The following is a 14,376-nucleotide window of genomic DNA, read 5'->3' as shown; positions in this document are numbered from 1 at the left end:
CACACACACACACACACACACACACACACACACACACACACACACACACACACACACACACACACACACACACACACACACACACACACACACACCAACTGCACTGCAGGCAAGTGTACCGTGGGAGCGCTGTGCTGGCAGCTGTGGAGGCGTGTGAGACGTTCAACCAGCGGCCCCTCAAACCGCTCAAGATCACCGCCTGCGGCCTCTTCGACGAGCCATAGGCCAATAAACCATATTGGGCTAGAAATAGGACACCAGTGGAAGTGCGCGCACACAAAGCAAAGCAAAGCAAACGCACACACGAAGACACACAATCCCCCCACTGTCGTGCGTCCCCACCACACACCTCCATCGAAGCTTGCGACCGAGGAAGGCAATCGTACACGCGCGCGAACACACACACACACACATACACACACACACACATACACACACACGGCAGACAGCAGCAATACCGCTGCCACACAAAGACGAAGCAACCAGCAAGGATGTCCGAGCCGCAGGATGAGGTGGAGGTGGATCTGGAAGCATTTGCAGAGGCAGACGAGGCAAGGATGAACGAGGACGACGGTAGTGAGGGCGATGGCGATGACGGAGAAGAGGAGGATGAGGAGGACGAAGATGCAGAGGGTGATGAGGATGATGAGGAGGAGGACGATGAAGATGAGGAAGGGGCTGACGAAGACGAAGATGAGGAGGACGATGAAGAGGAGGAGGACGAGGATGACGAGGAAGATGAGGCGGACGCGTCTCAGGTGTCAGAGGCCACGCCTCGCGCCGTAGCACAGGTCCCGCCCAGTGACGACACACAGTGGCAATCAACAGAGGAGTTTGCAACCAGTCCAGGCAAGGAGGCCATGCAGACTGGCGATGAGGAAGAGGAGGATGAAGATGAAGAAGACGAAGAAGGAGACGAGGAAGAGGAAGGCGATGAGGAGGAAGAGGACGAGGAAGACGAAGAGGAGGGGGAGGAAGAAGACGAAGACGAAGATGAAGAAGACGAAGAAGAGGACGAGGAAGAGGAAGGTGACGAGGAGGAAGAGGAGGACGAAGAAGCAGAGGATGAAGCTGAGGAAGAGGGCACAGAGGCCACAGCGAACGGCCAACAAGAAGCGGCGTCAGCTTCCACAGCCACTGGCATTTCCGCAATCAAGACCAACAGCACGAGCAAGGCAGCGTCCGAGTCAGCGGGCAAGGCCCAGGATGCGTCTGCTGCTGTGCCGACGGTGTCCAACGCCAACTTGAAGAAGGCGAGCAAACGGTCGTCCAGCCGTCGGAGTACGAGCACGCGCCCCACCACGCCCGCCGCGTCCGCCACCGCCACCAAACCAGTCGCGAGCAGTGGCAGCAGCGCACAGAAGCGGCGATCCGGCACAGCGTCATCCACAGTGAGTTGTGCTGTGCTCTGTGTGTGTGTGTGTGCGTGTGTGGTATGTGTGCGTGTGTGTGTGTGTGTGTGTGTGTGTGTGTGTGTGTGTGTGTGTGTGTGTGTGTGTGTGTGTGTGTGTGTGTGTGTGTGTGTGTGTGTGTGTGGTATGTGTTTGGTTGTGCTGCACTGTGCAGCTCACTTTCACTTGTAAACGCATTTCAGGCTGGCGCCAAGAAAGCAACAGTATCACGCACAACAGGTGAGCATGCATGCGTGCGGAACTCTATGCGTATGTGAAGTCCACGCCTTGCGCTTCGTGTTATCATGTTCCCGATGGTTTTGACTGATATCGGCTCACGGCCCACTGCCTGCCTCCGCACGCAGCGCGGAGGAGAAACAAGGACGAAGGGTGGAAGGGCAGATACCGTGTGCTCAAGGAGAAGATGCGTACACTCGTCTACGTAAGGCTGCACGGCATGATGGGGGAGATGTGTTGCGTGTCTGCGTGTATGTTTGTGTGCTGTGTGTGCGTGTGTGCTGTGTGTGTGCTGTGTGTGCGTGTGTGCTGTGTGTGTGCTGTGTGTGTTTGCTTGTTTGTTTGTTTGTGTGTGTGTTTGTTTGTTTGTTTGTTTGTTTGTTTGTTTGTTTGTTCGTTTGTTTGTATGTTTGTATGTGTACCTATTCTGTGTCTCTCATCCTCATGCTTCTTATTTCGCGTCTGTGTGCGTGTGAATGCGTCCTGTAGGCACAAGAGGCGCTGCTTGAAGATCTGCAGTTGGCACAGGCCTACATCGGCCGCCTTTATCAGGAGAGGGAGTGAGTTGACACGAGAGGGACAGCTAGTTCGTGTGCGCATGTGTGCGCGTGTACAAGAGCTAGTTCGTGTGCGCATGTGTGCGCGTGCATGTATGCATGCCTGTAGATGCGTGTTGACACCATTGAGAACGCCAACCCTAACTTCCTACTTCCTACTTCCCCTTGTGCCTTGCGTCAACACGACGCGTCGCATCAGCTATCTGCTTGAGAAGTTGAGTAAAGTGGAGGCGGCGCCGGAATCGCACGATTCGAGTGACGACGACTTTGCCGCCACCACCCCAGCAAGCAAGGTACGTATCGTGTATGTTGTGTGTATTGTGTGTGTGTGTGTGTGTTTGTTGTGTGTATCGTGTGTGCGTGTGCTTGTATTGTGTGTATTGTGTGTGTGTATCGTGTGTGTGTGTGTGTCTGTTTGTGTACGGCTCTTCTTCATGGCTTCTCTTCTTGTTGATTTCATCGCATGTTTGTTTCACTTCACCGTTTTACTCACGGCATGTGGATCTGCTTGCCTCGTGCGCCTGCCGCTGTTCAGAAGAAGCCGCAGTCGAAAGCGTACGTGCACGCATGATGACACCAACCCTGTGCCATGTCCATTGCTTGCATTGACACTATCTTGCCATTCCCCTCCCCTCACTGACTCATGCGATCACTCACAATCACTTGTCGTCTCCTGAACATCGTGTGCTGACAGGAAACGAAAGCGCACCTCTGCTGCCACCACTGACAAAAAGGCGAAAACATCCTCGTGACACACACGCACGCAGGCACACGTGTTGTTGGCCTCGATGTTTGCGTACGCTTGTTACACGCTGAGTCGATGTGTGTGAATGTGTGTGTGTCTGTGTCTGTGTGAATGTGTGAATGTGTGTGTGTGTGTGCTCTGGGCTTTGTTTGTTTGTATGACTTTGTGTACTTGGCAGTCATGCAACGCGTGAGAGACAAGGGACAAAACTATTCCAATGAACACGAGAACGAGCGAACACTATGCAAATCAATCACTCACTACATTGCAAAACGAAAACAGACAAAGAAAGCAGAGGGCGGAACCAAACAAAACCCACACGCGTACACACACACACACACACATGCAAGAAGAGCGACATTTGAGCAAGCAACCAAAGCTGTGCAGTGCATGCTGCTCTGCCTGTTCCTCTGGATGGCGGCAGCAGCTCACGGGATGTGCTCTGGGTGGCGCGGGTACGGAATGACATCGCGAATGTTCTCCATGCCCGTCACAAGCATGATCTGGGGCGTTGGTGGGACACAACAAAGGGGGAGGGAGGGTGTGAGTTGTGTAAGTTTGAACAAAGTTGCTTGCATGCAAGAGCACCACCGTAAGCAAGCCGCCAAACGCAATTTCCCAACAACCCACACCACAACCCACAACCCACACCTCCACCACCACCACCTCCACCACCACCATCAACCAATCACCACGCGTGACCACGGATCACACTCGACGTACGAGGCGCTCAAAGCCGAGGCCGAAACCGGAGTGCGGCACGGTGCCGAAGCGGCGGAGGTCGAGGTACCACTCGTAGTCGCTCTCGTCGAGTCCGGCCTCCTGCAGACGGCGGCGCAGCACGTCAAGCCGCTCCTCGCGCTGACTCCCGCCAACGAGCTCTCCAATCTGATGCACGCGATGGAGTATGTGTGTGTGTATGTGTGTGTATGTGCGTGAGTATGTGTGTGAGTATGTGTGTGTGTGTGTGAGTGAGTTGTGTGTGTGTGTGTGTGTGTGTGTGTGTGTGTGTGTGTGTGTGTAGTCCTTGGACACGGGGGGAATTAAAGGGTAGATCTATACGGCGAATCCGAATGCCCGGTTACAGCGGACTAGCGGGAAATCGCCGGCTCGGCTCTCCGTGGCTGCCCCGCCAAGTGAGAAGACCAACGACGTAGATGTTGCGACCACATAGATAACATTACATATATTGCCTATTCACGTGTGTGTGTGTGTGTGTGTGTGTGTGTGTGTGTGTGTGTGTGTGTGTGTGTGTGTGTGTCAACTATCTGAAATGACAAGGAAGCACCAACAACCACAACCACAGCAGCAACCCCTTCTGTCTCTGTCCTCGGGTGGAGCTGGCGTGTGTACCTTGGGCACGAGAATGTCCATTGCTGCGACGGAATCAAACTCGTCGTGCGTCTCGCGCATGTAAAACGCCTGCAGAAGAACACACGCGGCGAAGCAAAAGGCACGTGAGAGAATGCACATGACGACAACGAACAACCAGTTGTCACCACCACCAACAGCAGGACGAGGCGTGAGCTTGCGCTGACCTTGATCTCCTTCGGGTAGTTGTAGAGGATGACGGGGCCCTTGTAGATGTGCTCGGTCAGGTACCGCTCGTGCTCCGTCGCAAGGTCAATTCGCTCACCTGCAGAGGCCGTGGTGTGACGGTGAGGCAGGGTGGGGAGGGAGGGAGGGAGTTGACAGGGTGATACTTACACACGCACACACACATGCACACACACAGACACACACACACACACACACACACACACACATGCACACACACAGCTGCTGCTGCCGTACCGACTGGGATCTCAAAGAGCGATTTCTTGCCGGCCTTCTCCTCGTCAGTCTTGGACTCAAATGCAGCCTGCAGCTCAAGCAGCTGCTTCACCGCATCTGCACAGTTGAGAGGAGACAAGACGTTTGCATGGATATGTGCAAACACATGCGTGTAAGAAACGTGTCACAGGAGTTGTCACATCCTCTGCACTACCCAAGGTCGCGCTTGCATCACCTCTTCACTACCGACACACCACTGACTGACCCTTGTACTCGACGCGAGCAAACTGCTTGGCGGTGAGCTCCGTGACGCGATCAATGACGGTCTTGTCGACGAACTTGGCGAAAAAGTCGAGGTCCGCACGGCAGTTGTCCAGCACATACTGGCAACAGTATCGCACATAGTCCTCCGCACACTGGTGACAGGAGTGAGGGGAGGGGGGAGGGGCGCAGGGAAGGTGGTGGTGTGGGGATGGACGGCAAAACGGGGGACAGAGGCACGCAGGCGTGAGCGTGAATGTGTTTGTGGAAACAAGGAAACATGGAAGCATGTGCAAGTTGGAGCACAACAATAAACAAGCGATAAGAAGCAACACATCAACACGTACGTCCATGCAGCCTGTGAGGTCGCAGAAAGCAATCTCGGGCTCAATCATCCAAAACTCAGCAAGATGCCTGAAGGCACAGAACACAGGACAGGCAGGAAACATCAGCAACATATGGTGGTGATAGCGATGGTGGTGGTGTTAGAATGGAAGTTCTTCCAGCGCAAGCAATCTCATTCTGGCAGTGCGAACCTGGTGGTGTTGGAGTTCTCTGCGCGGAAGGTGGGCCCAAACGTGTAGATGTTGCCCATCGAACACGCATACGACTCGCCCTGCAGCTGCCCAGAGACAGTCAGGTACGCAGCCCGCTTGAAAAAGTCCTGTTGTTGTTGTTGTTGTGGTGGTGGTGGTGTACAGTGATGAGCAGCTGTGAGGGAAGCACGCGAGTGTGCACAGGATGGAGAAGAAGGCATGCGCCACAGACACCGCAAACCTGAGCTCGAAAACGCAAACAAAGCGGCAGTCAAGCAGTGCTGCCGCACCTTTGTAAAGTCAAACTGCTTGTCCTCTGTGCGCGGGATGCCGTCGCGTGCGAGGACGCGCTCCTTGATGGCCGCGAGCGCCGCCCGCTTCTCCTGCAGCACTGCATCCGCCGCCTGGGCATGGAAAGTGGTGGTGATGAGAGGTGGAGATACGTGTTGGTGGGTTGAGATACGTGGCGGTAGGTGGTAGGTGGAGACAGGCGGGATGAGGGCGTAGTAAGCGACACAGGGAGCAGCACAGCGAGTCATGTTTAACGGCGTTGCAGTTGTTCGTGCCAGTAGCGGTGGAGAATTGCGCATGTGGTACCTTGATGGTCTTCTTGTTGCGCTTTGCATCGCGCATCTCCTGCACGGCCGCCTCTTGCTCGGCCACGGCATCCTCTGGCAAGCCAGGCGGTTGGGGGGTGATGGTGAGTTGCAGGGAAGAGGGTGGTGTCATGTGTATTGCACAACAGTGCAGTAGAGAACACACACACACACACACATACACACACACACACACAAAGTCGCAGACACACATAAACACACACTTACATACACGTGTACACACAGACTCGCATACACACGTGCACACACCTGCTGCCTTGACCTCCTCGTCGGATGGGAGCGGCGTCTCGAGGACCTTCTCGGCCTTGGAGAAGAGGGTGGTGACCTGGAACATCTCGCCAGCTCCCTCGCAGTCGCTCGCCGTGATCAGCGGCGTGTGCAGGTACATGAACCCGTTGTCGCTGAAGAAGCGGTGCGTGGCCTGTGCCAGCGCGTTGCGCACGCGAGCCACAGCGGAAATGATGTTGGTGCGCGCGCGGAGGTGGCAGTGCTTGCGGAGAACCTCCAGCGGGATGCGCGCCTTGGCAATCGGGTAGCTGCCCTCAATCAGGCCAGAGTGCACAACCTCCTCAATGTCAAGCTCAAACTTCTGCTCCTTGCCCTCTGGAGCCTTTACAATCTGCACAAGAGCACAAAGAAAAGCACAGCGCCGTGAGACAGACAAGGGGAATGTAGTTCAAGCGTGTGGGCGCGAGGCGTATGAACACTGCCCATCCAACAAGGCTGCAAGGCTTCCGACGCCAAGCACGCTACCTTGCCGCGAAGCAGGACGGAAGCGCCGGTCTTGGTGAGGGGCTTGTACAGCTTGATGGCCTCCTCGTCGCTCTCGTCAACCTTGCGCTTGCACTGCAGGTTTCCAGGGCACGAGCCATCGTTCACTTCAAGGAAGAACAGCGTGCCCTTCTCAGCAGCGCGACCTTGAGAAAAGGATAACCAGCAGCAAGGGAAAGGATGGATGAAAGTGGTTGTGTGGGAGCGTGAGGGGAAGAGTGGTTACGTTGGAGCGTGAGGTCGAAAGGGGTGTGGAATGAACGGCCAGAACAGGCAACACAGACGCAGGCGCAATCACACACCTACAACGCACCTTTCTTGACCCAGCCGCCGACGGTGATGGTCTGCCCAAGGAACGACTCCCACTTCTCTTGCACCTCGGAGGCGTACATGCGACCGTCGATGCCGTACGCCTTCTTGGTCGACGTCACAGCCAGCCGCTGCACCTCTTGCTCAAGCTTCGCCTCAGACATGGTCGTGGGATGGTGTGTGCGTGATGGTGTGAGTGTGTGGAGGGGAGGATGAATGGTTATGCTGCGTGGTGTGGTGGTTTGGTTTGGTCGTGGCATGTGTTACACTGGCCCACAAATATGACACGGACCTATAAAAAGAAGAAACACCCAAAGTTTTGTGTGTGTGTTTGTGTGTGTCTGTGTGTGTCTGTGTGTGTGTGTGTGTGTGTGTGTGTGTGTGTGTGAGTGAGTGTGTGTGTGTGTGTGAGTGAGTGTGTCTGTGTGTGTGTGTGTGTGTGTGTGTCGTTTGCTCTCTAAGGAAGTCTCTTTGTGACGATGATCCTGCCGTGTGACGTGGCTTGCGCATGTGTATGCCCAAAAGAACTCAACAATAGAACAAAACACAAAACAACTCCTCGTGTCATTCAAGCAAATGATTCCTCGTCATCGTCATCAGCGGCAGCATCACCGTGTGCAGGTGCTGCCCGGGCACCGGTTTCAAAGGCATGGATCAGGCGAGCAGCGGCACCAACGGGCACGCCAGTCAGCGCTTCTTCCGTCAGGCGCCCCCTCTCCTTCATCGCGCGCAACACCTCAAAGCTGGTCACCCCCAAGGCCGCGAGCGCGCCACGCGCATCGGCAGAGAGGTGCAGCGACGAAAGCCACTCCTCAAATGAGACGATATCACGTTTAGCAGCGGCCACAGCCATGCGCACGTGCTTCGCCATCCTCGCCGCATCGGCTTCGCGGTCAACGTGGTGCTGGAGTGACATGACGCCGTCCATGTCAAACAGAGACAGCACCACTTCACGCACGCTCTTGTGCTGCTGTGGAGGCCGCAGGTGCAGCACTTGTGTGAAGTACTCGTCGAGCGCTGCCGCCGTCTCCGTGCTCACCACATCCGGCAACTTCATCGCCAGCCGCTTCATGTACTCGGGCGAGTCATACTCGCTCGCCGACGCCACACTCATTGCGTGGCTGCTGTCGTGCCAGGCGCTGCCAACGAAGAGCGGAACAATGCGGCGGAGGCGGATCTTGTCCTGGTGCTGGCGAGCTACCTGTTGTAGCTCCAGCATCGCCATCCACTCCAGCAGCACGTTGTCACAGACGTCAGTGTGGCCGAGCGAGCGCATCTGATAAATGGCGGCGACAGACACGACGGGACAGGCGATCACGCTGTGCTGAAGAGCTGTCATGCACGCGTGCTTGAAGTTGACGCCTGCCTCGAGGTTGTTGGCGTCCACAAAGACCACCAAGCCATGGTGCTCCAACTTTGGGTGAAGGGTCAACACCAGGCCCCGGTTGCCGCGTTGCCTGTGCCGTTGTGATGTGGGGTGGTGGTGGTGGTGAATGTCGGGGTGAGAAGGGCAAGAGGGGTGAGTGAGGCAATGGAACCAGTTCGCATCACACACACACGCACATACACACACACTCCCTCTCACCTGTAGCTGATGAAGGCGTCGTACTTGTCCTGCAGCCCGAGGACTGGCAGCAAGGGGCGATACTTGGTGCTCAGATCACTCACCCTCACCAAGTCATCACCCACCCACATGTCCTGCTTGCTCTTGTGGTGGTGCAGCACGTCCTCAAAGAACAGCGATTTCTTCTTGTTGTATGGCAACAACAGGTTGGCCTTGAGGTCAGGATAACGCTGTGAGGCGGCGGTGGTGATGATGTCGTACAGCACGTGCAGCAGCGTGCGAGGTCGCTCGCTTGTGATCTTGATCTTGATGCCGCCAACTGCGGGCACAAGCTGCAGCTCCACTGTAGTCGTGTCGATGAAGAGGATGATGTGTGTGCGGCTCAGCTTCGGTTCCTGTGCTGCTGTTGACTGTACACCTTCCAGCACACGTGCCAACACAACTGTGAACAGTCCTTCTGGCAGGAACGATGCTTGCTGTGCATCCTCAACTCCCACGCTCGCGGTCTTCTTGAAGTCAGTCAGGCTGAACGTGATGTAGGCTGTTTTCTCCTCATACGCGTCGTAGGTGTGGGCATCTTTGGCTGCAGTGGTACTCAGTATCGCCGATGATGTCTCTTTTCCCTTCAGGGTCATGGGCAGGTTGGACGGCACCAAATACTGCTGCTGTTGCTGCTGCTGTTCTTGCTGTTGCTGTCCGGCCTGCATCGTCGCGGGTGAATATTCCGCACACAACCCGTACTCCATCATGAGTTGGAGGAAGGGCTCAACCATGTCATCCCGCACATCCTTCCACAGCACACCCAGCAGACGGCGGTGCAAGATACCGCGATCAACGAGATCGTCCCACACGCCAGGGCCGAGTGCCCTCGCCTCGCCATCACGCACATCGCGGTGCAGGTCAAAGTTGCGGATGACGCGCGTCATCGTGTCCACCGCCCACTGCGGACTCAGGATCACGAAATCCTCCATGCCTGGCACGTGGTCGTAGTACAGCACCATCGAGTACAGGTGCAGGAACTGCAGGCAGGCTCTCGTCTCGTCACGCGTGCGCAGCCCACAGGTGCGCGCAATCTGCACCACCTCGTCAAAGGTGAGCAGAGGTCGTTTCTCGTCGCGGGCGATGGCGTTGAGCTTGTCGTAGAGGTGGAGGTATGGCACAGCCACCTCCTGGCTCACGTACTCCTGCGCCAGGGCTGTGGAGGAGATGGTCTGGCGCAGGTCCTGGATCATGGGATCACGGATGGACTTGGTGTTGTCAACGGGCCAGAACCACAGGCTGCGCTTGTCGTTGTGGATGACGCCAGGAAAGGCCGGGTTGTAACGCAGATGACTGTGGATGTCACGGGAGAGCTGTGTGTGAAGCGTTCTGCTGCGCACTTTGTCGGCGTGCGTGCCGACGATGAGGACGGGTGCGCCTTTTGCATGGAGGTGGAGGGAGGAGAGCCAATGCTCCATAAACTCCCACGTCTCAGCTCGCTTGCTCTCATCTTGGTGCAGCAGGTCCTCCATCGAGAACACCAGCAGGTACACCGCGTACCTGTGGGGTGGGGGGGGGTTAGGGTTAGGTGAATGGAGGAGGGGTGGTGGAGAGTTGAAAGGGTATGGGGTGGGCCGCACGCAGCCAGCACACACACACACACACGCACACACGCACGCACGCACACACGCACGCACACACACACACACATGCACACGCACACACACACACACACACACACACACACCACACTCACTCTGTGAGGAAGAAAGGGTGGAAGATGTAGAAGGTGGACTGGCCGCCCAGGTCAAACACCTTGAACGTGACCTGCGCTTCGTCCAATGCGCCGTCCAAATCCATCTCCCTGATGGCCTTTTCAACATCTCCTGGCGACGACGAGTACGCAGCAAAGTGCGGTGATGGGCTCGGTCGTGGCTTCGGGACAGTGGACGGTTTCTTCGCGGTGCTGGTCGTCGATGGTGAAGAAGATGGGCTGGCGGAAGTGGTACGCTGCGTGCACTGCGACGGCGTGGGCTGCACTGGCGACTGCTTCGCTGTGTCGGTGGCACTCCCCTGATCTTGTTCCTCACCGCGCGGTGTGTGTTGGCACGTTGCTTCTTGCTGTTCTCGTTGTTGCTGTCTCACGCGCTGCTGGTGCTCAGCCGCTGCCCTGTCTGCACGCTGTCTCATTTTCTTGGCCAACTTGGTCTTTCTCGCCAGCGCCGTGTCTCGCAGCGTACGCAGATACTCCGACAGCCTGCCATCCGTGGCCTATGAAAAGGTGTGTGTGTATGTGTAAGTATGTGTGTATGTGTGTATTTGTGTGTGTGTGTGTGTGCTGGTGGAATGCGGAGGTGCGCGGTGCAGGGGTGCATTCACTCTCGGTCACGCACGCGCGCGCACACACACACACAATGCGCACCTTCCAGCTGAAGACATCCTTGGTGTTGACAATGACTGCAGTGTCGTGGGCTGTAGCGCCTCGGGTCGAGTCTTGCGTCCGCTGGAACCTCTTCCCCATCAACGAGCGAAGCGTGGTTGTCTTGCCAGCCCGCCCCTCACCAACAAACATCAGTTTCGCGCGTGCCGCCATCCGCGTGCCGGAGCGCTCAGCGATATCGCTCATGATGGACGTCATCTCCGCATAGTGGCGGGGCTGAAAGGAGTAGAGAACAGGGGAGTTGGTATACATGACGCGATGCATTCAAAACCTTGTGGTCAGTTGTGACACTGCACACGCGCCCACGCACACACATACATTCACACGCGTGCATGCACACGCACGTGCACGCCCAAGCAACCTATCACACACGCATGACTCGCTGACCTGAGGATGCGAGAGAAGCGTTACAATGTCGCTGTTGCCACGCTGATGCGCAAAGTCCAACGCAGTTTTGCCAAAAAGCTAAAGAAGGAGAGGGATGATGAGTGGGAAAGTCTCAGCATTGCTTGACCAGACAGAAGGTACGGTGACATGCACCAACTCACCCATCCAGTCTTGACAGTGGGGTTGGCGCCCAGTTGGAGGAGAGTACGAACGACGCGAAGGCGGTTTTGGTGACATGCAATGTGAAGCGGTGTCCATCCCTGTTGAGTAGGTTAAGGGGGAGGGTGTGTGAGAGGACGCGAAGGTAGACCAGAGACGTGAATGATGAAGGCTGTGAGATACGTACATCTTTGTCTGCCTTGTACACGTCTGCTCCCTGCTCAGCAAGATACCGCACAACAGCCTCGTGGCCATTCTGACACGCGATGTACAGCGGTGTTGTGCCCTGATGAACCATCCCATTCAATCCGTACAAATCAACACAACACAACACAACATGAACCACACGTACACGTGCACAACAAAGTGACAAGGGTGAGAACAACACACAACACAAAACACACACATGCACATTCAGCTGCAGTAATTATACCTGCTCGTGTGCAACAACACACAACACAAACATACACACACACCACCTCAAACAAACACCACCACCACCACAAACAACAACACTCTCACACGCAGTACAGCCAACAGCATTCGTGCACACAGAGCAGTAACAACACAACCTTAAAACAAAACAGAAAAAACCGTACATTGTTGTTCGCCTGGTGCACGTCTGCTCGCTGCTCAACAAGATACCGCACAACAGCCTCGTGACCATTGAAGCTCGCTGTCCACAGCGGTGTTGTGCCCTGATGCACCATCCCATTCAATCCGTACAAATCAACACAACACAACACAACATGAACCACACGGACACGTGCACAACAAAGTGACAAGGGTGAGAACAACACACAACAGAAAACACACACATGCACATTCAGCTGCAGTAATTATACCTGCTCGTGTGCAACAACACACAACACAAACATACACACACACCACCTCAAACAAACACCACCACCACCACAAACAACAACACTCTCACACGCAGTACAGCCAACAGCATTCGTGCACACAGAGCAGTAACAACACAACCTTAAAACAAAACAGAAAAAACCGTACATCGTTCATCGCCTGGTGCACGTCTGCTCGCTGCTCAACAAGATACCGCACAACAGCCTCGTGACCATTGAAGCTCGCTGTCCACAGCGGTGTTCGGCCCTGATGCACCATCCCATTCAATCCGTACAAATCAACACAACACCACATAACCACACAACACAGTGGTGAGCGTGAGAACAACACACAACACACAACACACATGCACATTCAGCTGCAGTAATCATGCCTGCTCATGTGCAATAATGCCACGCACACACATACATGCAACATGTCAAACATCAACACGACCACCACAAACAACAACAGCAACGCACGCTGCGCAGCCAACAGCACGCGTGCACACACAGCAGTAACAACACAACCTTAAAACACAACGAAAAATACGTACATCGTTCATCGCCTGGTGCACGTCTGCTCGCTGCTCAACAAGATACCGCACAACAGCCTCGTGGCCATTGAAGCTCGCAATGTACAGCGGTGTTGCGCCCTGATGCACCATCCCATTCAATCCGCACAAATCAACAACACACCACAACACCGCACAACACAGTGGTGAGCGTGAGAACAACACAAAACACACATGCACACATGCACATTCAGCTGCAGTAATCATGCCTGCTCATGTGCAATAACACACAACACAAACATACACACACATTCACTTCAAACAAACACCACCACCACCACCACACAAACAACAACAAAACTACAAACGCAGCACAGTCAACGGCATGCGTGCACACACAACAATAGCAACACAATCTTAAAACAAAACAGAAATAAACGTACATCTTTGTCTGCCTTGTGCACGTCTGCTCCCTGCTCAGCAAGATACCGCACAACAGCCTCGTGGCCATTCTGACACGCGATGTACAGCGGTGTTGCGCCCTGATGCGCCATTCCATTCAATCCACACAAATCAACACAATACCACATGCACATACAAGCACATCACAGTGACAAGGGTGAGAACAACACACAACACACATGCACATTCAGCTGCAGTAATCATGCCAGCTTATATGTGCAGCAATGCCACGCACACACATGCACGCAACATGTCAAACAAACACCACCACAACAACAACAGCAACACACGCAGCACAGCCAACAGCATGTGTGCACACACAACAATAACAACACAATCTTGCCACGAAACAGGAAAAGACACCTCATTCGCTGCCCTATTGACGTCTGCTCCCTGCTCAACAAGATACCGCACAACTGCCTCATGTCCGAAAGCACTTGCCCAGTGCAGCCCAGATGCGCCCTGCAGAACCCCATGTCAATGGTCAGCGACAACCCATGAGTCTGTGTTACGCCAAGCTCACTTTTCTCCCAATCGCAAAACAAGTGCACGCCAAGTGCAAGCACAGGTGTTGACAGACTCACGAATTCTTCATCCAGCTCCTCGTTGACGTTCGGCTTTGCTCCACCTTTGGCCGGATCACCTTCCAACAGCAGGCGCTTGACCTGGTCCAGGTCCCCTTGCTCGCAAGCGTCAATCAGCGCGCTCATGGTTGCGACGACGCAGTGCGTTGTTTGAGCGCGTGTGTGTGTCCGTGTGTGTCTGTGTGTCTGTGTGTCTGTCTGTGTGTGTGTGTGTGATCGCGCTGATGCTGTTCCTCGCTTGTCTGCT

General features: G+C 55.1%; 4 protein-coding genes across 4 annotated transcripts in view; 2 read left to right on the top strand and 2 right to left on the bottom strand.

Annotated features, from left to right (window-relative positions):
• The window catches only part of PTSG_12788 (uncharacterized protein), a 2,518-nt gene extending 2,272 nt beyond the window's left edge, over positions 1-246 (top strand). The window contains exon 8 of the mRNA XM_004990087.1: positions 110-246. Coding sequence (XP_004990144.1) covers positions 110-224 — 115 coding nt within the window. The 3' untranslated portion in view covers positions 225-246. The remainder of the gene's footprint in view (positions 1-109) is intronic.
• Positions 245-3,168, top strand: PTSG_12787 (uncharacterized protein). The gene is made up of 7 exons (XM_004990086.1): positions 245-1,391; positions 1,595-1,631; positions 1,757-1,833; positions 2,118-2,188; positions 2,385-2,478; positions 2,721-2,740; positions 2,880-3,168. The coding sequence occupies exons 1-7, from the start codon at positions 492-494 to the stop codon at positions 2,935-2,937; spliced, it is 1,257 nt and encodes a 418-aa protein (XP_004990143.1). The 5' UTR covers positions 245-491; the 3' UTR covers positions 2,938-3,168.
• On the bottom strand, positions 3,069-7,511 carry PTSG_08758 (asparaginyl-tRNA synthetase). The gene is made up of 13 exons (XM_004990085.1): positions 7,202-7,511; positions 6,871-7,034; positions 6,367-6,736; positions 6,098-6,171; positions 5,791-5,904; positions 5,501-5,628; positions 5,312-5,378; positions 4,969-5,119; positions 4,725-4,820; positions 4,469-4,566; positions 4,284-4,352; positions 3,654-3,818; positions 3,069-3,433 (listed from the first exon to the last, which is right to left on the bottom strand). Exons 1-13 carry the CDS (start codon positions 7,455-7,457, stop codon positions 3,359-3,361), a joined length of 1,827 nt encoding a protein of 608 aa, XP_004990142.1. The 5' UTR covers positions 7,458-7,511; the 3' UTR covers positions 3,069-3,358.
• Positions 7,512-7,695: 184 nt separating this feature from the next.
• The window catches only part of PTSG_08757 (uncharacterized protein), a 6,835-nt gene continuing 154 nt past the window's right edge, over positions 7,696-14,376 (bottom strand). Inside the window, exons 1-12 of the mRNA XM_004990084.1 lie at positions 14,130-14,376; positions 13,909-14,007; positions 13,584-13,625; positions 13,126-13,182; positions 12,326-12,424; positions 11,914-12,012; positions 11,729-11,827; positions 11,568-11,645; positions 11,163-11,396; positions 10,497-11,011; positions 8,783-10,300; positions 7,696-8,654 (exon numbers count right to left, since the gene is read on the bottom strand). The exon at positions 14,130-14,376 is cut by the window's right edge and continues 154 nt beyond it. Of these exons, the coding sequence (XP_004990141.1) occupies positions 7,766-8,654; positions 8,783-10,300; positions 10,497-11,011; positions 11,163-11,396; positions 11,568-11,645; positions 11,729-11,827; positions 11,914-12,012; positions 12,326-12,424; positions 13,126-13,182; positions 13,584-13,625; positions 13,909-14,007; positions 14,130-14,255 (3,855 nt within the window). The 5' untranslated portion in view covers positions 14,256-14,376 and the 3' untranslated portion in view covers positions 7,696-7,765. The remainder of the gene's footprint in view (positions 8,655-8,782; positions 10,301-10,496; positions 11,012-11,162; positions 11,397-11,567; positions 11,646-11,728; positions 11,828-11,913; positions 12,013-12,325; positions 12,425-13,125; positions 13,183-13,583; positions 13,626-13,908; positions 14,008-14,129) is intronic.

This window comes from Salpingoeca rosetta (genome assembly GCF_000188695.1).
Source record: "Salpingoeca rosetta unplaced genomic scaffold supercont1.25, whole genome shotgun sequence".
Classification (NCBI taxonomy): Eukaryota; class Choanoflagellata; order Craspedida; family Salpingoecidae; genus Salpingoeca; species Salpingoeca rosetta.
This window is presented reverse-complemented; position numbering and strand designations above follow the sequence as displayed.